At 44.4% G+C, this 22,953-nt stretch overlaps 2 protein-coding genes across 2 annotated transcripts in view; one reads left to right on the top strand and one right to left on the bottom strand.

Annotated features, from left to right (window-relative positions):
* NHLRC2 (NHL repeat containing 2) overlaps nucleotides 1-11,061 on the bottom strand; it is a 1,194,979-nt gene extending 1,183,918 nt beyond the window's left edge. Inside the window, exon 1 of the mRNA XM_069611865.1 lies at nucleotides 10,861-11,061. Coding sequence (XP_069467966.1) covers nucleotides 10,861-11,026 — 166 coding nt within the window. The 5' untranslated portion in view covers nucleotides 11,027-11,061. The remainder of the gene's footprint in view (nucleotides 1-10,860) is intronic.
* Nucleotides 11,062-12,394: 1,333 nt separating this feature from the next.
* DCLRE1A (DNA cross-link repair 1A) overlaps nucleotides 12,395-22,953 on the top strand; it is a 294,752-nt gene continuing 284,193 nt past the window's right edge. The window contains exon 1 of the mRNA XM_069611864.1: nucleotides 12,395-12,987. Coding sequence (XP_069467965.1) covers nucleotides 12,531-12,987 — 457 coding nt within the window. The 5' untranslated portion in view covers nucleotides 12,395-12,530. The remainder of the gene's footprint in view (nucleotides 12,988-22,953) is intronic.

The following is a 22,953-nucleotide window of genomic DNA, read 5'->3' as shown; positions in this document are numbered from 1 at the left end:
CTCCCCAAAACACAGCTTCCAAACTAAATTCTATTGTTTTCTTATCATTTAACACGTTCTTCAAAGAAATCACTGTGTCAAGATAGCACTTCAATCTTTCTCAACACTTCTTCGTGAAATAAAACACTTGTCAGGATAGCAAAAAGCAACTTGTCACAGTGATGTCTTGGGAGGATAGCTCAGGGGCAACGTGATTGTCTTGGAAGCAAGAGGACACGCAGCAACACAGGTCCGATCCCCGGGTCCATGCTTAGAAACTTCTGGGTATTAAGCGCATTATAAATAACCAATCATATCATATCAAACAAATGATGCAGTACATGAATTCTCTTTCCACATATCTTTCTGTCATCAAGATATCAAACCATCATCGTCTTTTTCTGGTCCGCTCGCCTGCCTGGACTAACAACTAAAATCCCTTTCCTGGAGTACTCGCCTACCAGGAAGAAAACTCCTACAACTAATTTCAAACTTGATTGAAATATTGATTACAAGGTTCTCCACACAAATCTTTCCATATGTTTTCACAACCTCTTGGCTGTTTACAATGTGAGATACAAGCTTTCCCAAATGTATCTCTCTAAAAATGGCATTTATGCTTTGGTTGCTTTAGTAAGGTTTTCTCATAACGTCTTGGCTGATGGTAATGCTGGTTATGAGCTTTTCTTAGTGGTTGTTTTCATATGGTATGCCAGTAGCCTCTTGGCTGTGGGTAGTACTGGTTATAAACTCTCCCATCCTGTAGTCCCTTATAAGGGAACTTTCTTCTTTGCCACTTAGCTTTGTTTCCTTTAACTGTTAGGCATTCAGAAAATAGGATTTTTCAACTGTTCGGTATTCAAACATATTGCTTTGAAACAGCTTTCGAGTACAGAGTGCGCCAAGATCAGCATTCACACTCTGCCAGTTCATTGGTTCTCTGCGGCCGCACCCTCTTGCTGTTAGGCTTCGCAGGGCTCCTTCAGCATCCATTCTGCTTTCTCTTCTGCGTGCCTCAAGTAAGTTGAGCGTCGGTCTTCGGAAGCATAGACGCTCTGTTGATCTTCTGCGGCTTTGCAAGTTTGCCCCACGCTGCTCTGGGAGCACATCTCCTCAGCTGGGCCTCCTAGTACGCTGCTTTCTGCTGGCATACTCTGCAGTTCCACTTGTTTTCACCTTTTGGGGGATTCCAGCTACTCCTCCCGCACGGCCATTCACTGCTCCTTAGCCTTTTTTCCTCTGCTTCACCGTCATTCTCCTTGTTTCCTTCATTCCCCAGCAGGGCCTCCTCTTGGGTTTTAAATATCCTACTCAGGTGCTTTGAACGACAGCAACTAGATTGCACCTTTGCATTTTCACCATTCTGAGTCCTTATGGACTCAGAGCTCCTCTTCCTCGTCCCAGTATCTTTAGCATTATGGGAACTGAAGCCCATAGAAGAATGTATAACATTGAGTTGTTTCATGTTATTTTTAAACAAGTCAAACTGTTCTATGAACTGAGAGTTATTAAAATAAGAGGAGATTGGGAAAGTGTTTGCAATTCCACATTAGAGTGAGAATCTCTCATTAAGGCAGAATTATGCCAATTCAAGTTTTTCATCTTTAATTTCTGAACCTTTGAGGCACCAACCTTGATTTGTTTAGCTGACTTTTTATAACAGACTAATTGGACATTAACATTAGAAGGATTGTGTGAGAAACAGGACAGTATTCTCCCATCTACTCCCCCGGGATCTTCCATTCAGGTGGCCAGAGAAGGGCCATTGCTTTTGGATCCCGACCCTGGGGGTGGATAAGCGAGGGAGGATCACCTGAGTGGATTCACAGGATATTGGGAGGAGAATACCCAAGGGCAAGACATGGTATTCCTCCTTTCCCAATCATACATAAAACCGACTCTCCCTCAGCCCTAATGGGGTATTTTCAATCACACCCACATCTCCCCCTCCACATTCCAACAAGTACTGGGACCAGGAAGAGGCAACCAAGAGTAATGCATATTACCCATAGGAACAACATAGCAATATAAAGTGTGGCCTACCATGTAACACCTTGGAATTGTCCCACTAATAGAGTCAGGAAAGGTCAGGCACTTTTACCCAACTGTGCACACCTGACTCCAATTAACTCTCCTGCAGTATGTAAAGGGTGATCATGGAGTGAGTTGGCGTTGCTGGATGGAACAAGGAGGCCAAGGAGCAGAAGGCTGCCAGGAGAGGAACCCGGACAGACCGGTAGAGTGCAGGATGCTGAGACGCTGGCCCGGTGTGTATGAAGACCTGCCGCATGGCAAGGGGGCCATGTCTCCAGGTAGCCGAAGCAGGATGCAAGTCAGTCTACCGGCCTTGTTTAGGCCAGTGCTCATTCCCCTGTGACGTGTGCGGGTCCTAGGTATATCTGAGGGGCAAGTGGCGATCTCGACCTAAACCAATATTAACTGATTTGACCTGCTCGCCGGCGCTGCGCTTCTGTTGACGAGTTTCATGAAGTAAGGAGAAACTCAGTAGCCTGCGAGTGGCCGGAGCAGGAGCACTGTGAAAGGAAGAGCCCATGAGCGAAAGCGGAAAGAAAGAAAAGCAAAACGATAAAGAAAAGCAAAATGATAAAAGGTAAAGGCAAAACACAGTGGGCGAAAGCTAGAAAGCGGAATGTCAGAAAAAGTGCGCTAGAGGCACGGAAGTCTTGAAAGACAGAGCAAGTGCGTTGGCAGCGCGAACGCAGCTAAGAGGGGGTGCGACTGACCCGAGAATAAGGAGAGGTGCACAAGTGACCGGAAACAAAGAGAGACTTCAAACAGTGAGAAGGAAAATGGACAACGAAGAGAGGGTGAAAGTAACCTGAACATGTGAAAAGAGTGTAAGTGACCCAAAGGAAACACAGAGGGTGCAAGAGAGCATGGTGAAAAGTACAGAGAAGTGTGCAAGAGGCACTAAAAGGTGAAAAGAAGGCAAGTATGCACGACAGGAAAAGGAGCTGTGCAGGGCACAAAATAAAGTAAAGAAAGGACAGAGTGAAAGAGGCACAGAAGAGGAAAAGGTGCTAGAGAAAAAGGAGAGCGGTTAGAGGTCAGAGTGGTCGCGCCTGGAAGGAGCAAAGAATCTGGCGTTCTCGAAAGTCTCTGATACTACCACCATGAAAGAACTGTACAGTGAAAGGTATATTCTGACAAGAGGAACTTTTTATTTCGGTGAAACCAGAGGGGCCTAAACTTGGGGAAGGGACCCTGAGAGGCCTAACGGGAACTGTGTCTTTATGTTTGTACTAGAAGGATCGAAGATTGGGGAAGGGAACCCCAAGAGACCCAGAAACCTTGTGAACATTATTAATTTGTTGCAAGAGCCCTACGTGGAAGGTTCCAAAGGCAACCCTTTTGAGTTGAGCTATTTTAAACCGGCAGAACTACACCTATTGGTAAAACTACCTGAAAGCAACTGTGGTTTACATAAATTTTTTTTTTTGACTCAGCATTTTTCCTTAAAGAAGACTCACTATCACATTTGGTTTAAGAGTGAGGGCAGGCATAGGTTTGGACACAGAAAAACTTTGGTTTTGGACTTGCAGACATCGACGGCCCTTAGAAGCATCAGTTGAAGGAAGAACCCCCTTAGAGTTAGCCCCACATAGCCATTACACCAACCCCACAAAGTTTGATAATAAAGGTTTTCAAACTGTTACTTTTGAGTCTGTGACCTCTTGATACCATGCTTGGCTCACAATTGGTACATTGATTACATGCCATTACATATCTGGGAATGATTTCATCTTCATCCTCAAAAGCAGATGAATACTGTCTCTCCCAGTGGAGTCATCATCTCCCCCACCCGGATACCACCCCCAGGGTTAGGATCAGGTAGCGGCTGCCTTTCTCTGGCCACATGGGAGGATACTTTAAACTGGGGTTTTGTGAGGACTCTGCAGGATTTATCACACCCCAAAGCTGCATTACCAATCAGGGGGCCACCAGGGCACGACCTGGTGACCTCCTAACAAAAGGTTCAGGGGAGGTAGCAAAAAGGGTTTACTGGGGCTAGGGCAAGCTGCAGCAGCCAATAAGAAAAGACTATTTGGCTGCTGCAGCCTGTCCCGGCTTTCTATGATTAGCTACCTCACTCAAACACAGAGAGAGATAGATAACTGCAGAAAGTGGACAGGACTTAGGCCGCCAGGGCAAAGCCAGCAAACCGCCCCCACCCCCCATGCTCAGCAACAATTGTGAGGGTTGCCAGGCCATACCCTGGCGGCCCCTGCAGTCAGTGCTCCAGATAAGATTTGGAAGTGGGAGTATTTCACTCTATATTTTTTTGGGAGTAAAATTATTATTTAGGGAGTAAAAATGGAAGTTCAATTCCCAATGAGAGTATTTTCTAAGCGTGGAAAAGTATGTTTTAACTGAAAAACAAATATTATTGTAATAATTATTTCTTTGCACCTAGATATTAATGCACATTAAATGATACATGTTTAGCTCTTCCAATCAGGTAGTTATAATAGTAGTTTCATCTTGTGGTACGACGTGCACTACTGGTCCTAACAGATCCATGTAGCTGTGTCGGTGAAAGCAGGGGCACAAGGTTATATGTGTCCGTTTTGTTGGGAGTATTTTTACTCCCCATTTTTATTTTTGGGGAGTATTTGCATATGTTTAAGGAGTAAAAGTGGCAGATACATTCCTTTTCTGTAGGGCTGTAAGCAGCTGCATTTTATTTTTTTTAAACGAGCCCGCGGCCGCAATGGCAAGGCCCAGTTACCCCACCTTTCACAGCAACAACTGCAGGGGTTGCTGGGTCTTGTCATGGTGGCCCCAGCAGCTGCATTATTATTATTATATATATTTCTTTCATTATAGGGGCAGGAGACTGCCATGGCAAGGCCTTGCGGTGGTCGCCAGGTCTTGGTCTGGTGGCTGTCACTGCTTTATCTTTTGTTAACAAGCCATGGGGCTGCCAGGGCTAGGCCTGGCGACCCGAGCTCTAGATACGATTTTGAGGTGGGAGTATTTTACTCCTTATTTTTTAACCTTCTGAGTAAATGCTATTTCAAGGGAGTAAAAATTAATATTCTCCTTCGCAGGAGACTAAAAGGTGTGACATCCAGTCAATACATGCAAAAAGCAGATTTCTCTCACAATTAACAGATAAAGCAGAGTAAAGTAGCACCCTCTCGCCAATGAAACAAATGTGCACTAACACTCTGAGCTTCCTTTACAGGCACAGAATCTCATGGTCAAATGTTTGCTAGAGGTTTACTATCCGTAAGATGATCTTCTTTGCCACATCTGAAACAATGTCCCTTGTCACCTCTGAGTTGATGCATGTATAGCCCTTATAATTCTCTCCTTCCCCCTTGCATTTCTTTTGTACCATCCCAATCGCATACAAATCATTTTCTTCTTCCAGCACCTTAATGCTTACTCCTGATGTTTAAATACTCCTAGCAATTTCAATGGTTGGGTGCAAATCTGCATTTGCTCCAGTCCATAGTTTTTCCCTTTTTTCTAGTTAAATGCACTCATTAGTATATGATCTCGCAATGCCTGGTCAGGTGTTAGTGTTATCTTTTCAAAGTCGCATTTTGTTGCCAGACTTCTTAATGCTCCCACATAGTCACCAATGCCCTCTCCTGGCATTTGTTTCCTGGAATAGAAATTAAATCATTCCAATACAATATTAGAAGAACTGGATTGGGGTAAGCCGTGTGTAGGAGGCGCTGGGACTACGAAAACGTAATAAGGAAAATGCAGTTTGCAGTTAATTGAGTAAACAAAAAAGGGGGGAACCGGGTTGCTGCATGTTAGAGGGACAAGTAGTTACCTCAAAACTACTAGCTTAAAACAATAACACAGGGGAGAGTGTCACTTCAAGTTTGTTGTGCAATCCTAATACAAGTATGTCTAATCAATGATGATGTTGAGAGACAAAGGTCAACATTGAACTGAACAATAGAGTCATCATTCTGAGTGCTTTGTCCAAATGTTTTATAATGAGACACTGAAACAGAGCTGCTCGACCCTACCAACAGGTGCTTTTCAAGGCAAGACTGTTCATAATATGATTCCAAAATCACATGGTGTAAAACACATAATGCGTTCAAGACAAAGTATAGATGGAAAGAAATAAATGTTTTACAAAGCATGGTTGAAAAGAGGAAACGGGAATACGGCCAGAACGCATCCGAAAACACACACAAAATTACATATTCGTGGGGAGTATTAAACACACATCACCATGTTTCAATGTTAGCGTGGAAAATAGAGTGTTCACCAAGGTCCAGCGATGTAGCATCCAATGTTTCATACATAAAGGAAGAACAGAACGTATGGAGCAAACAATAAGCTACGTATTCTGCTAATACACATGGTACAGACGGATTGCATGGCACTAGTCACTAGTCGGTGGGTTGTCATTAAGGTTCACTTGTGCTAACAGCTTTAGAGAAAAGGTGGTATTATCCTAGTGCAAAAAGCCAACCTAAAAATGATATCAATTTAATGGCAGTGCAAAAGGGCGCTTTTACATGGATTGCCTGGTCGGCAGGAGCATGGAGAACAACATAGTATTGTAGTGGCAAACACGGTCTGTAAGGAGAAATACAATACAAGTGGATCACAATCCCTGTAAACAAACTCATACATTTCCTTACACACACACTGTTCTCATTTTCCTCACCCATATTATATATTAATTGGTTCCGATATCCTTAAATGTTTTTCTCCCTTCATTTCCTTTTTCTTCAAAACTCCTCTTATTTCCAGTTAACCTTGCAGCATGTACTATGTCAGTCATTTATATTTAACATTGCTGGTCCTCCTGCTTCTGCCCCTCTGTCCCACATGTAATGCCCCTTGCCAATATTCTTCTTGATGGGCCAGGGTCACAGACCTCATAGGGTAAATCTTGCTTCATTTTTTCCTACTTCGTGTGAAGGGCAGAGTTTCAACCTGCCAGCGTCTAGAGCTACGTGCCTGCTCTGCCGGAGTGTTCCGTGATCCCATGGCTCATCGCCACTTGTTTTGATGAAAGACCGGATGCACCAGGCAAGTAACTGGTGCTTTATTAACTCGAACTGGAGCATTGTGAGAGCCATCCGGCATCTAACTGAAGCAGTTGTCGATGCTGTCCTCTGAACTGTCATTCCAGAACGTACGCACAAAAGGACCCGCGTAAATGATAAATGCTACAGTGGGGCTTAATTCAACCCTTTATAATAAACATGCCCCGTTGCACCTTACCACCACAAAAGGAATGTTATAAAAAAAAAAAAAAAGGTGTGACGTTATCAGTACTTCAGGAGATTCCACAGCTTTAGTATCCAAACATTTCTTTCTTGTGTCATCAGGACTAGGCAATGATAGAACTCAAGGCAACAACAAAAAAACTCAGTATTGCATTGGCCAGCTCAGATAATTATCAACTCCTGCATCTAAACTATACAGAACGCATTTGCGAGGATCCAAAAATATTTATAAATACAGCCATTGGAAGGATGATGTTGAGTCAGGCAGAATTTTTACATTCAAACATTATATCATAGTAAGATCGGCCAGATCGACTGTATCCTAGATCATATGCTTCGAACAATTCTCTCCATTGTTCCCATTTTATGGTATCACTACATATTATCCCCACCAAAAATATTGCCATATATATGGCCGTCTGTAATGGCCACAGGCAATATTTTTCGAGGGGATCATTTTTGGGGGTTTTGGGAGCAGGTGTCCCCCGAGCCTTTAAAAATAATGCAGGCGTGTCCCCCACAGGTTCCATGCCTTAATATCGTGATATTTTTGTAGACGATATTTTTGCGGGGATATTAACACATGGAACCATTTAATGCTAGGATTTTCAAACAGCGGCAAAAATTGAGCTGGTGTTGCACCAGTTCGGTTCATCACTCTCCTTGTGATCCCTAAACTTCCAATCTCGTCCTCTTTTCGGATTGGATTCAGTCACAATTTCTTTGCTTAATTCAAATTTATATTTCAGTTGTTTTTGCCTTCCCCTTATTAACCTTTGTAGAACTCCAAGTTGAAATCTGCACCGATTTCCTTTTCATTGATTACTGTACACTTTGCCGATTATTGCCCTGCATTTTCGTTTTCCCACGAGCGCTCTCTCCCGCTTTAATGCACTGTACTACAAGTGTATGCTCACCAGTTTCCTCTTGTGCGTTTAGCGGCACAGGCTTACGTGCTGGTAAGGAGAGTGGGTTAACACTTTGCTCCGCTTCATAAACACTGCCTCCCTGAAGGAAGATCAGAACGTGAGAGCCGTTGCTTTGCCCGAAAGGAATAGATAAGCTGATCCCATCCTCGTCACCACAAATGTGTTAAGTAGAAATGAGGAGATTTAATACATTTGCATTGGATATGAGGGAGAAAGGTTGAGCTTTCTGTTAGAGAAGGCTAGGAAATGGCAGCCTAAACGTCATCGAACACTTGCACAAGTGTCTCACGCACAGGAGGACATGGATGACTTGCACAACATAACACATCATTAATGTATTTAGTAACAGAGCAAACACAGATATCAGGACCTACAAATAACCAATTTACAAAAATGTTTCTGCCTGGTCCCCAAAGCATGCTTATTTTTAATGTTGTCATGCTGTAAAACAGGGCCACACGCCCTCCCACATTGTTGCCCCTCCATCGTGGATGCATACAATAACTACATCTATCGCCTACAACCTTTGCCTGTCAATTGGACCATGCTAACTAGAGAATCGCAACAAGACCCAGCGCTTGCGATTGTGTGACACTGCATTAAGACGGGGAAGACAACTCACCACAAGAATCAAGCCAGAAACGAACCCGAGCCCATAAGGAATGACGTACGTTGCATGGAGCTGGTGCTGGCTGAGCTCACGATCGTAGATGACCACATCGTCATGAAAAGCTGCAAAGACATCATCCTGGAATCGCTTCGGGAAAAGACAGTCATGCTAGCGCACGAAGGCCACCGCGGTGTGGGGGGGGTAATATCCACAAAACGCCCCCTACGACAGAAAATATGGTTCCCCAAGTTGGACGCCATGGCAGAATAGTAGGCAAATGTACAATCTGCACCCAGGTCACTCCGCCCTCTCATCGCAACCCACTGCAGATGTCCCACCTCGCAGAGAGCATGTGTGAAAAAGAACTGGCCGTAGAATTTGTTGGATCACTGTGAAACGGTGCCTATGTCCTCGTACTAATAGATGAATATTCACGTTTGCCAGATGCCCAGCTCATCGATCGACTGCTGCCACTTGTGTCATCCCCACATTGGACCGCAGATAGAGGAGTACAATGAGTATGAAAAGAAAGGGGATTGAAAGCAAAGGAAAGCATAGGGTAACCTTTATCCTTCAGCAAAGTGAAAATGTTAATTTTTTTTTTTATTTTATTTTTTTTTTTTTTAACAGTGCCAATTTAGCTGTGCTAGTTTTAAAAGACGAAAACAGTTTAATCTGTGCGCGTTTTGATGAGTAGATTTGTCGGTGCCATTTGGCATTTTGATTTTGCAAATGTCAGCCACAGAGGCATTGACTTTGCCTGTGTGCAAGTAAAGAGAAAAAGTGAAATTATCTGCGATTCTTTTTTTATGTGCCATTTGGCATTTTCCTTTTGCGACAGTCAGCCACGGGTGCATTCACTTTACGAGTGCACAAGCAAGGGAAAAAAATTGTCTGGTATCTTTGGAAAGAGAAAAACAAAGGGGTAGACCTGCACTATAATTCCTGATCCTTCAGGTATTATGCAGCAAAAAAACCATAGGTTGGATCAGTGAAACGGGTTAACTCTGGCAAAATTTAGAACATATCACCTTTTATTTACGTTGTTCAATTACAAAAATATATGATTAATTACATAAAAACTCTTGAATATTCAACAATTCATCATCTCATTCATACCTTCAAACAATCCCCATTCTAACACATCTATCCGAAAAGCACATCAAGTAATGCCCAATGCTTAATTTTTAGCAGAGCATCTGTTATTGCTGTTTGTTAGTATTTTTCAGCAATGACCCAGTCCATAGTATCAAGTGTCATTGTATAGCTGGTATGATGTTTGACCAGATATCGTATTTCTAAAGAAAAGCGTCGACACGTGTTTCGGTCAAAGACCTTCTTCAGGACGTTGGGCAAGAGGACACTTCTCCGCCCTATTGTATGCTTGTATGGGCCAAAATCCCCAAGAAGCAAATCCTAGGATCATGAGAGAGGACCAAAGGGATTAATCCTCCACTGGCCTCGGTATTTATATCGAGCAAATATCTGATGGCACAAGGAGCAACTCATGCAGAAACTGCACGGATATGTAGGCCGGACGTGCACTGATGTTTTCAAGCAGTAAATCCTCACTGGACCCATCAACCACTAGGTCCAATCGATCTGCAACCCCAAGCGGGCCCGCTTGGGGTTGCAGATCGATTGGAGCGGGCCCGCTTGGGGTTGTCTTTTATGGAGTTGGCAGGTATGCATTGGGGTGATCACTCTGACGCATCAGGACAAGGATGGCTTGGTGTGCAGCACAGGACATAGAGAACGCGGGACTGATATGCGGCCCAGTGGTCACATCCCTCCCTGCTCCATTTACATAATTCCCTTTTCCCTCTTGTATGTGTTTAAGACAAAGTTTAATCCTTACATACATAAAGTACAAACACATGTTTCTACATTTCTGTTTGGCATGTTTCTATAAACTAAGTGCTCTAGACACCACATGCCGGGCCTCTTCGTCATCGGGCACAGTGTATATAGAGAAAACAATGAGAGAATTTGAATAAGTCGATGAGTAGTCAATGAAAAAGAGTATGACTGTAGTTGAATCACTAGTTTAGTCTTTCTTCTCTGTCTATGACAGGACGAGGTCCACTCCCATACTCTAGTTACCCACCTTCCGTGAACTCTGGTACTAGGAGCTCCAGGCGACGAGTGTCTGCCTCTTTTAGGTACCTTAAGACGAGTTCATTCTTGTCGCCGGTAGCGCCAGTCTCTAACAAGGCAGACTCCAGCTCCGTCTGCTGGTAAAGCAAAGACGAAGCAGTGACAGCTGCCGCCATTTTGGACCAGGACGAGAGCCGGGGACTAGAAGGGTGCGCGTGCGTACAATGTTTACAAGCCTGCCTGTTTCGCAATGCACATTCGCCACACAGAAGCGCCCAGTGTTAATAGTAAAAGCAAAAGATTGCAATGGTTATCAGGAGTGACGCCAGTTAATCGTTTTCTGAAAAGAAGTTTGTGTCTGAAATATTTGTTTCTATTTTTTTAAGAGCCTTTTATTTCTCCATCTCAAGTTGTTAGCTAACAAGCCTGGCCTGGTCTTGTGTTGTGAGTCGCAGATTCGCTGTAATGTATAGGCAGGGGGCGCCAAAAACCCTTCGCTAGCCTGAACACATTTCCAGATGTGGCCGTTTGTGCCCGCACAAACCATGGAAAGCAAGATTCGGAAATCACAGCGCTCACCTGGTCAGCAATACAGCCATACTGGAATGGATCATATTTAGTGAAGTTATTACCATTCGAGTGAAGAAACATTACCGTCCACCACTTGTACATATTAATTCTAAGAACGGTGCAAACGCGTGTCTTTATAGGCAAGAGATATACCAGTAAACATTTTTTTGGTGTGTGTGTGTGTTAAATTACTCCAGGCCAACATGGCCGCCTAGTGGCGCAAGTCGTTTAGTCACTGACGGGACAGAGTACCACCTCTAGGAGCAATTAACCATTTTCAATAACGTAATTTAAAATGAGCTCATAAACTCAATTTGCGATCCCTCGGTAAAACGAATTTGGTAAACACTTATAATATTATATTCGCCAGCTTCCTAGTATTTAATTTGGAAATCTTTGAAATAAGTTGAGTGTTATTATCCACATTTATATTCAATTACTTTTAGTATAAATGTCACGTTCACAATAATTCTACTTTTCTTGCAAAGTAATGCCGATTTGCAGTCTTTTTCTTGTACCTAAACTGATTGCACTGCATGTGTACCGACGTTACTCCAAGTCAAACATGGCCGCCACATTTTCGGCTTGCCTCGGTGGTTCCTTTTCTGTGTCTAATTTAGAATACCGGGACTTTGCAGAAAGGGTCTGGAGAACGAGAAGCATATCTGTCCTGGACAAGGCAGCAACATCTAATTCAACAGCAGATGTACACGACAGCTGTGCTTATGCAACCTGCTGTCAAGCAAGCAACCCTGAAAAGTGGCAAGAGTCTCTATTTTCAAAGACAAAGTAGCGACCAGCCTGACTTTGGCAAATATTAAATCCTACTATTCCCAGAGGAGAGAAAGATTCTAATTCGTTGTTTGTTTTCGGATCCTTGCTGGCAATTTAATTTTTCAACTTGGTCCAAGGATTTGCTGATTATTTTCATTGTTGCCAAATGGGAGCAGCCTCATTTGTATTATATAAATGATAGATGGAGACATGTACAGACCTGTCCTGCACTTCCAGTTTATGTGACCAATGTTGTTGCCTTTAAAGAAGCATCTCCAGTCCAAGGTGATGCACGTGCAAGGCAGCTGATCTCCCCATTCTCTTCGTCTTCATGAGATGTCAGCAGTGGATGTGTTGGAAGATGATGACATCTGGGAGTACAAGTCCATTAGGAAGCCAAAATCGCAGAATCACAATAATGATGCCACGGTTTGTACTCCGATGGAGAAAAAACCCAATGTTGGGCAAGGTAAACCAAAAAGAAGCGGGCAAAGGAAAACTGGGAGCACGCAGAAAAGTAGCCAAAAAGCGAAGGAAAGAAAGCATGGGCAAAATCAGCCAATACTTCCAGTGTTCGCACCTGAAAAGAACATTAACAAGCCTACAAGTGGCCACATTATGAGCTCTCAAAGCACAACGAAAACTCCAGTGAAGAAACAAAGTCCTAGCAATCTTAGACCAATTCACGAAGGTCATTGTCCAAATTGTCAGATGCCATTCTCTGTGCTGTTAGTGCAGACACCTCGCTGGCATGTCGATGAATGCTTGGACGCACCGGGCAATGCAGAAAAGGGTAAGAGCCCAGAAAAGAGAAACTATTTAACGATGTGCACAGTAATGAAAAGTATTCATATTTTGATGGAACTTGCTGAGGCATTTCCTAAAGTCCTACTGAGATATATAACGGGTCATGCTTTGCTTTGTGTTTCATCAACCATTTTGTGGATACTGGTCACTTTCGGCCATAACGTATTTAAACAATGCCTATGATGCCTGTGCCATACCAGTTACTCATCAAATAACATGATTTTAACCAATGTAAGCTGTGCCTGATCGTACAAGTACCCTATCTGGTCCTTTCAAATCTACTTGGCTGATTGCCAGATTTTAAATCACTCTGTTATTATTGTCTCTCAATGTAGCTGGACCATAGAGATAATTTGAACGTGTGTAATTGTATTCTCTTGTTAAGCCATTCTCTAGAGAAGCTGACACATGTTTGAACCTGGGGGTCTTTATCAAGGCCAATAGTGATTGATGTATCCTTGTAGACACCTTTGTAATTCTAAATAGACAGGGACGTCTAGCACACTTACTTATTCAAATAGTTAATTTGTTGTTAATGATATTTAGGGTATAAGTTCCCAATCTATTCTTTTTGCTTGTATTATAGTCATCTCTGACAAGGTACTGCCATTTTAGTGGACCTTCTTGTTCATATCCTGTGTCATTGCCTTATATTTGGGTATCCTAGTGGTATTGAATATTCATTGTGGAAGTATCAATTCATATTTAAGCCATGTGAGTGCCCATCTGCAACCTGCTATGTTCAGCATCAGCCGTGCCGGTGTACGGTAGACAGGCAGGTGGGATGCTGATGCTCAACACAGAGGATTAACTATTTGAAGAATTGCGCTAGAAGCCCCTGTCTATTTAGAATTATTACATAGGCATCTACAAGCATACAACGATCACAATTGGCCTTGATAAAGACCCCCACGTTGAAATATGAGAGAATGGCTTGTAAAGGCATCATGAAGCAAGACATAGACCACAGATTTGAAGTTCCAAATAAAAAGGTTTATTAAATCAAATGTCAGGATGTTAGAAGGCCTAACTTGCCCTTTGCTAAGGGGGGATTTCCCTACCTGAATGAGACTAAGGAAAGTCTAAAAGAGTTCAACTTAAAAGTCTGTCTGTGTCCAAAACCTATTCTTGCCCTCACAACTAAAGCTAAACAATGTATTTATTAAAAACGTATAAAGCGAAACTACGTCCCGAAAGCGTCTAGGCGCTGCTATTGGCAGTATGGAGATAGAGAAACTCAATTAACAGATTTCACACTGACAGATTAAAACAAAAAGGATTTAAGCGCCCTTCGAAAGTGAAGGTACTCCTCTTTAACTCTCAGAATCAAATGGGAGACGATTCCACAATGTAGGAGCCATGACCGAAAAGGAGCAGCCTCCAAAACGCGCACGCTGATATCTAGGCACTTTAAGTAGAGCCTGAGCCGAACGCAGCTCCTTAGTTGGGTTATAGCGCTCTATCTTATCTTTTAATTACTCTGGGCCTATATTGTACAAAGCTCAGTGAGTGACACAGAGTATCTTGCATTCTATCTGTGCCGCCACTGGGAGCCAATGCAGGGGAGCTACAGACTGGGTCAAACGGGGTGCATTAAGCACCAGCCTTGATGCTGCATTCTGGAGATCCTGTTGCAGTAGTCAAGTTAACCAGCATAGTTCGACTATCCGAGGCCAGGACAGGCAGTATCTTCCTCAGGATTTTAAGTTTCCCAAACTCTGCATTACACACTGCTGGAATCTGAGCTTCCTGCGACCCACTAGGAAGGAGTCTCACCCCTTGACTCTTTACAGATGCACAGATGGCTGAGCATGGGCCAAGCAAATCGGGGCAAAATTGAGAATTCCAAAGACTACCGGCGCTTGGGGGCCAAACACCAACACCTCTGTTTTATTACCATTCAGCTTTAGCCAATTGGCAGACGTCCACTTGCCTATATTATCCAGGCAGTCCTGAAATTTGCCAACACGTTCATATTGAGGGGAGCCAAGCCGAAACACTAGCTGAGTGTCAACAGCATATGTATAAAAAAGGACTCCAGACTGAGAAATCAAATCAGCCAGCAAACGCACATAAAGATTAAAAAGGAGAGGGGACAAGGCTGACCCTTGGGGAACCCCACAGGTCAAACCATAGGTCGTAGATTGGCAAGCCTGAAAAGAGACTGTCCACATCCGTCCCTCAAGGAATGACCCAAATCATGGCAATAAAGGCCCTGTATCACCTGCTTGCTCAAGGCAGCTTAATTAATAAAATACTGTGATTCACAGTATCGAAAGCCGCAGAGAGGTCCAGGATGGAGCAGGGCTAAATCATCTAAGAGATATAACAGATTCCATACCCCTTCTGGGCGGAATCCAGACTGAAAAGGATGCAATCAGTTGGTTATTTCCAGAAATTGTGAAAACTGCGGTGTATTGATGGCCTCGATAAGCTTAATTATAGCCGGAGTAAGGAAATGGGCCTATAGCTGGCCATCGCCTGAGAGTCTAAATTAGTTTTTTTCAGAAGAGGAGTAACCACAGCATGTTTTAGAGCAGCTGGAATTACCCCAGAACTAAAAGAGTACTATAAGGCCGCCGTAAACAGGCAGATGGTTCGCTGCGGAAGGGTCTTCAGACTATGGAGTGGTACTGCATCAAAAGCTAATGCAGATCTCAGCCCATTCAGGGCCCTCCATACAGCATCATCATCAATAGGATCTAAGCAGAAAGTGTAACAGTACCCCTTAAGAGGGGGCTCCATAGCCCATCCTCCCCAGCGGCCGCTTGTCAATTCGTGATAGGGATCACAATGTGTAGGGATGTCAATAATGAAAGAAATGGTGATAAACACAAAGTTTGGAGCTTCTTCCAGCTCTTAGTTTCCTCTTCAGCTGCCCTTCCCTTAATTCAAGAAAGTTCCACAATAGTCTCAAGATTACCTTTCCTAAGTTCAAGGCAATATAGTTCCACACAATCCTCAGATATTCCCTTCCCCAAGTTCAATGCAACACAGATCAAAAGAAAAAAAAGGAATCTTGAGGCTCCTTCTTCAAGACAGTATATGCAGTTCATCAAATATTGGGGTTCCCTTCCCCAAGATTTTATCATAGGAACTTGTACGGGTTTCATTCTTTCAAAGTTCAACACAAATCTGGGTCCACTTGGCCCTTCTTCTGGCTTGCCTCACCAGTTCACTCAGAGTGCTCCTTCTTGGTTTACTTCACAATGTCTTTGACTTTAACAGTTTATGGCTGACTGGTTTAGGCGCAGTTGTCAGACCACACGGTCCACCCATCGCAGGTCGCACAACCAGGGATCTAAGGCTCTCCAGCCCACACAGGTGCTTCTGTACTTGCTCCTGTGTACAGATTCACAATCACTTACTTTCTCCTTATCAGCCTCTTAGCTCTATGAGCAAATGTACACTCTCCTGGTTAGCCTCTTGTCTTTGTCATAACGTGTCACACACCACACATCTCTTGCCAGTTTGTTTGGCCTTGCTGCACTGTTTCCATTCACAATGTTCACTTTGTGGTGGTCTTGTTCATGTTTTCATTCAGTTCGGTATTCAATGTGGATGATTTTACGTTGCTTCAAGTTTTCATTCAGTTCGGAATTCAAGGTATACCATACAGCACTTTGGTATTCATGCATAGCCTCTAGGAGCGCCGCCGGCTTTGAGTGACATTACCTTCCACTCACCAGTCCTCAGCGTTACTCCTCAGGCAGCTATGCGACTTCTATTCTGCTTCACAGGCGAGTGGGCCGGTCTCTGCAAGCACTGCTCGCACTCCGGTTGCCTTCTGACACACACCAGCAGCTCTGCTCCTCCATGGACGCAGACTGTGTCCTCTCTTCGTTTTCCCTTGCTCGCAGCTCCAGCTGCTTTCTACGGACAATGGAGGCCCCCACACCTGTGGCAGCCTAATGGCCTGGCTCGCCTTGGGGTCCACAGGTCTTTTAGGACATCAGCCGGCATCCTGGCTTCCTCTCGGGGCCCACCACGGCTGCCTCCTCACGATAAGGGTCCCCTGCTGGTCTCTCCCACAGAGGCCTCCCTTTGCTGCTCTTTGGCTCTCTCTACACACCTGCAACCACTTGACAGGTTGCATGTGTGGATTCTCAATTGGGCTTGCACGACTATAGTTAAAGGGACATGCCTTACCTTTAAATCACTCAACTGACATCTTCTTCCTCACAGAACTAGAGTGGTGCAATGAGGTTTTAGTGTTCATCACTCCAAGATGCCTCTTCCTCGCCCCAGTACTGTCAGAGGTAAAATGTAGGGAAAAGAGGGGAGCGGTTTTACAGTAGCCTATTAAGGCGGGTGGAGGGTTAGGTTGGTCTTCAGTAGGGAAAGGGGATACCATGTCTTGCCTACCATACCCTTAACCCCTCTCTTCTTCACCCACTTTCTGGTGTTTCTGGATTGGTAATATTTCCTGACATTTTCTTGGTCAGTGGGACGGGGATAATAATACCCTATAACTGCCTCTGGGATAGAGGATTCTTCATGAAAGGGACATGCAGAATACAGTGTCTCACCTGAGGACATCTCGTCCCCCACCCACAAGGACCCTCTACCCAGGTGATCCTCCCTTGCTTCTCCACCCCCAGGGTTAGGATCCAAAAGCGATGGCCTTTCCTTGGCCAACTGGGAAGAGGACCCCAGGGGAGTAGATGTGAGGACGCTCTCCGGTTTCTCACAGGCTTCTCAAGAATATACAATTACACATGTTAAAATGATCTCTGTGGTTCACCTAAAATGAGACACACTAATAACAGATTGATTTTAAATCTGACAACAAGTCAACTACGTTTGAAAGGACTCGATAGGGTACTTGTGCACCCAGGCACAGCTTACATGGTTTCCGCAGTGTCACAGGGCAAAATCACATATTTCCTGTGCAAACGCAGCAGTCCCTACACTGATACAATAGATGTTCTCTGATAGGTGTAATTAGTATTGTCCATCTTTATGATCAACTCTCTTTCCATGGTTTTAGCCAAGTTTAGACTAAAATACCTGAATTACGATTTACCAATTTCATCACTTCTCCACACGTAAACAAGTTACCGTTCAATTGAGAGTAGGCTATTCTGTCCTAAAAATATGAACCCCAAGCCTTTTTGATGGCATCAGATCCGCTCAAATAATTGTATAGTTAATTTTGGTGTTGGTTTAGTGGTTTTAAAATGGTTTAGTCAAGAGTTTTACTGACCTTAATTGTGTTTTGCTATGTTACTGGGGTTTATACTGCCCACCATCACTGCATCTGGCTGGTCTCCTGGCACTTTTTCAGATTTGCCAGAGAAGTGGGGTGAGTTACTTTAGTGGAAAGAGCATGCAAGATGGCTTTGCTGCTCTGTTGATGCATGTAGTTCAGAAGTACCGAGGTACTTTGTCCGGGTCGTTTCTAGGTGGTCTGTGGCATAGGGCATAGAGTACCTTTGTGTATCTATAAGGCGATTGGCAGGGATATCTAGTTTGTGATCGCGACTGGTTCAGGCCTTTGTCTCTGCGTTGCGTTGGTATAGCAGGAGAGCAGTAGACAAACCAAATTCCAGCCAACGTATATAAATAAGTGAGCAAATGTGCACCTTTATGAAAGCAAAGAAAGTTCTTACCATTTCTGGTTGCCTCACTGGGCTTTGTTTTCTTATTTTAGTTTGTGGATATGGTACATGTTTTTGGGATTGGTGTAAGCAAGGGTACAAATGTAAAGTCACAGGTTCCTTCAGTTTTTCCAATGCACACAGCGCACCATTTCGTACTTGTCAAGAGTCAATTATCACTTGCTCCTGGCAAGTGCAAATTCTGAGGCCTGGGTGTAAGGATGCATTGTAATTCTACTCTCTTGTAAATGTAAAGTCGCAGGTTCCTTCAGTTGTTCCAATGCACACAGCGCACCATTTCGTACTTGTCAAGAGTCAATTATCACTTGCTTGTGGCAAGTGCAAATTCTGAGGCCTGGGTGTAAGGATATATTGTAATTCTACTCTCTTGTTCCTTCCTGGAGTGCATGCACCCAAGCTTGGTGTATACATTGCATCTTGCCGTTTGTGGTGAAAACATTGCTATAGAAGAACAATTTACTTACCAAACTGGTAACGTTCTTTCGATGGGATGTTCCTCCGACATATTCCTTATCTTTGATGTTATCCATTCCAGCTTGCTGGCCTCGGAACATGTTTTCAGTAGAGGGCCTGCGTGACGACATCCTTCGAGTCGGTGTCCCTCGACAGCCTCCGTATCAGCACCAACGTCATCATGAGTATAAATAGACTTGCGCAGCGTCCGTTGCTCAGTTCCATTTTGAAGTTCAGATTTGCTTTGCATAAATTGGTTAGTAACCTTGAAGGAGCGTAAGATGAAACTACAAGGGAAGTTTTACTGCGGGGATAGATGGGAGGGGCGATAAGGAATACGCCGGAGGAACATCCCATCGAAAGAAAGTTACCAGTTTGGTAAGTAACTTCTTCTTCGAAGGGATTGTGTCCTCCGACGTATTCCTTATCTTTGATAGACTCCCATAGCAGTAGTGTAAAGAGGAGGTGGGAGAAAAGATGAAATATTTCCCTTTAAAGATATACAGAATGCAACACAGCTTTCCCAAATCTTGTCTCCTGGCTAGAGGAGGAATCCAAGCTGTAAAATTTGGTAAAAGTATGTGTGGATAACTATGTGGCAGCCGCACATATATCTTTAATTGGGACAGCTCTTTGGAGGGCCGGAGAGGCTGCGATACCCCTGGTTGAATGAGCCCTAAGATGTTCAGGGGGTTCTTTTCCTGCCAATTTGTAGCATTCTAGAATGTTTAAAATGATCCATCTTGAAATGGTCTGTTTTGTGATTGGCAATCCTAATTTGTGTCCTGCATATCCTACAAACAATTGGTCTGCTTGCCTTAGCCTAGCAAGTCTGCTAATATAACAACTCAAGACATGCCTTGGATCCAGCCTGTGTAACCTCTCTTCCTCTTTCCCTGGGTGGGGAGGAGGATAGAACGAAGGTAAGGTTATTTTCTGAGTAATATGGAATTCAGAGACCAACTTTGGGAGAAAATTAGGCTTCACTTGTAAAACAACCTTGTCTTTATGAAAGATTGTATGAGGAGGTTTGCAAGATAGAGCTTGTAATTTGCTCACTCTTCTGGCAGAAGTTAGAGCCACTAGAAAAACTGTTTTAAGAGTGAGAAATCTTAATGAACAGGAATGAAGTGGTTCAAAAGGAGTAACCATCAGAAATTTTAAGACTAAGTTTAGGTCCCACAATGGGACTTGAAAAGGCATTGGGGGCATAAACATTAGTTAATCCTTTCAGAAATTGAATTACATGGGGTATTTTGAAATATCAAGGCTCCTCCAGAGTACGCTTAAAGATAGACAGTGCTGCGAGGTAGCCATTGATTGTACCAATTTGAAGACCTGAATTTGCTAAGTAAAGCAAGAAAGATAACACCATTGGTGTATTGCATGAAAAGGGTTCAATATTCTTTTCTCTACACCAGCTGCAAAATTTGTTCCAACGGCAGCGGTATAAAGTCTTTGTTGCTGGCCTTCTAGCCGAAAGCAACACCTCCATGACGTCATCCGAGAGATCCCAATCCTTGTATCTCAACATTTCAGAAACCAAGCGTGAAGGTTGAGGGTTCTGATGTCTGGATGGAGAAGCTTACCTCCCTTCTGTGAGAGAAGATCCTCTCTTTGAGGAAGACGAATCGGAGGACAGATGGACATGTCTAGAAGGTCCGGGTACCACGTTCTCCTGGCCCAATCCGGGGCAATTAGGATCATGGCTTTCTGGAATCTTCTCAACCTCCTGATCATTTGAGGAATGACGGGGACTGGAGGAAACGCGCACAGAAGTGGAAACTCCCAGTCCACTACGAACGCGTCCCCTAGATCTCCTCTCGGGGGAAATTCCCTTGAACAAAACTGATCGCACTTCCTGTTGATGCTGGTGGCGAACAGATCCACTTGAGGGGTTCCCCAAAGGGTGAAGATCTCTTGAAGGACTTCCTGAGCTAGCTCCCACTCGTGGGAGAGTGAGCTCTGCCTGCTCAGAGCGTCCGCCGTCAATTTTTTCTCTCCGGCTAGGTGAACTGCAGATAGAGAGATTCCTTCTTGAATTGCCCAAAACCAGAGCTGCATTGCCTCTCTGCACAGTGGCAGTGACCCTACGCCGCCTCTTTTGTTGAGGTAGTGCATGGCCACTGTGTTGTCCGTCATTATCAGGACATTCTTTCCCTGTACTGATGGCAGAAAAGCTTTCAGCGCTAGTCTGATTAATCTCAGCTCCAACGGGTTGATGTGTAGTCTGGACATCCGATGGAGACCAACGACCGCTGATGGTCTAGTCTTTGGCATGGGCTCCCCACCCCATGAGTGAGGCATCCGTGACTACTGTTATCTCCGGCCATGGTTGCCAAAACTGTTCTCCTTTCAAGATGTTCTCCCGACAGGCCCACCACTGAAGGTCTCGAGCTACTCTGTCCGGGACTTGTAGGAGATCTGACATTCTTCCTGAGAATTGCGACTATTGGGTTCTTAGTGCCCACTGGAGGGATATCATTCTCAGGCGAGCCTCTGGCACTAGGAAGATGCATGAGACCTAGCAACCTCAAAAAGTCAAAGGTTGGTAGATGTTGGGCATTTTGAAACTTGATGAGCATATGTAGAATATCTTGAGCCCTCACCTCTGGTGGGGAGGCTTTTCCCAGGGAAGTATCCAGGACTGCTCCAATGAACTGGAGTCTCTGTGAAGGTATCATCTGTGACTTCTTTAAGTTGAGGGAGAAGCCCAGCTTGTGAAGGAAGTGGCGGACATAATCTAGCTGGATCTGAGCTTGTTCCAGAGATACTGCTCTGATCAACCAATCGTCCAGGTAGGGGTAGACGTGGATCCTTTCCCTCCTTAGACTTGCAGCCACTACCGACATTAGCTTGGTAAAGACCCTCGGGCGGAGGTCAGCCCAAATGGCAGAACTCGAAATTGATAGTGAGAGTTGCCAATTGCGAACCTCAGGTATTTCCTGTGTATGAGATGGATTGGCACATGGAAATAAGCATCCTGAAGGTCTAGAGATACCAACCAGTCCTGAAGCATCTGAGAAAGGGTTACCATCTTGAACTTGTCTTTCCTGAGGAATTTGTTCAATTCTCGCAAGTCTAAGATGGGTCTTAGTCCTCCGTCCTTCTTTGGTACTAGGAAGTAGGGGGAATGCCAACCCTTGTTCCTCTCCGCTACGGGTACCGGTTCTATGGCACCCTTCTCTAGCAGGTCTAAAATCTCCTGCATAAGGAGCAGGTCTGGAAACCTCAAAGAGTGGTTCCCCGGTGGATGACTGAGGAGTGTGTAGGAAAGGCAGGCAGTAACCTTGGGCAACTGTCTCCAATGCCCAAGCATCTGACGTAATAGCCTGCCATTCTGCCAGATTTTGAGTTAACCTGCCCCCTACTGGTTTCTTGTGAGGGGAGACCTCAGAGGAGTTTAGAAGCGGCTGACGCAGATGCCGAGGGTAAAGTGGCACCTGCGGCTTTTGTACCTTTTCCCCATCCACCACGGGGGAATCGTCTCTGGCCACTTTGAGCTGGCTGTCCTCTGTCTTTTCCGAATGCGGAGTAAAAGCGAAAGGACCTACCCCTCCAGGAAGCTTGTGAGGGACGATTTGGAGTCTGCCAAATTGCAGCCCCAAACGATTTTGCTGCTGCCTTGGATGTCTGTAATCTCTCCAGGCTGTCATCGGCCTTCTTTCCAAATAAAGAAGTGCCGTCAAAGGGCATGTTCAGAAGTCTGGCCTGTACAACTGGAACAAAACCAGACTTCCGCAACCACGCATATCTGCAGATTGTGGTACTTGCCGCCATGGACCTGCTGATGCTGTCAGCAGAATCAATGCCTGTTTGGAGGGACTCGCACATTGCATCCTTTCCATCCCTGATGATGTTTAAGAATGCATCCCTTT

This window comes from Ambystoma mexicanum, chromosome 8 (genome assembly GCF_040938575.1).
Source record: "Ambystoma mexicanum isolate Mex_15411 chromosome 8, UKY_AmexF1_1, whole genome shotgun sequence".
In the NCBI taxonomy this organism is placed as follows: domain Eukaryota; kingdom Metazoa; phylum Chordata; class Amphibia; order Caudata; family Ambystomatidae; genus Ambystoma; species Ambystoma mexicanum.
This window is presented reverse-complemented; position numbering and strand designations above follow the sequence as displayed.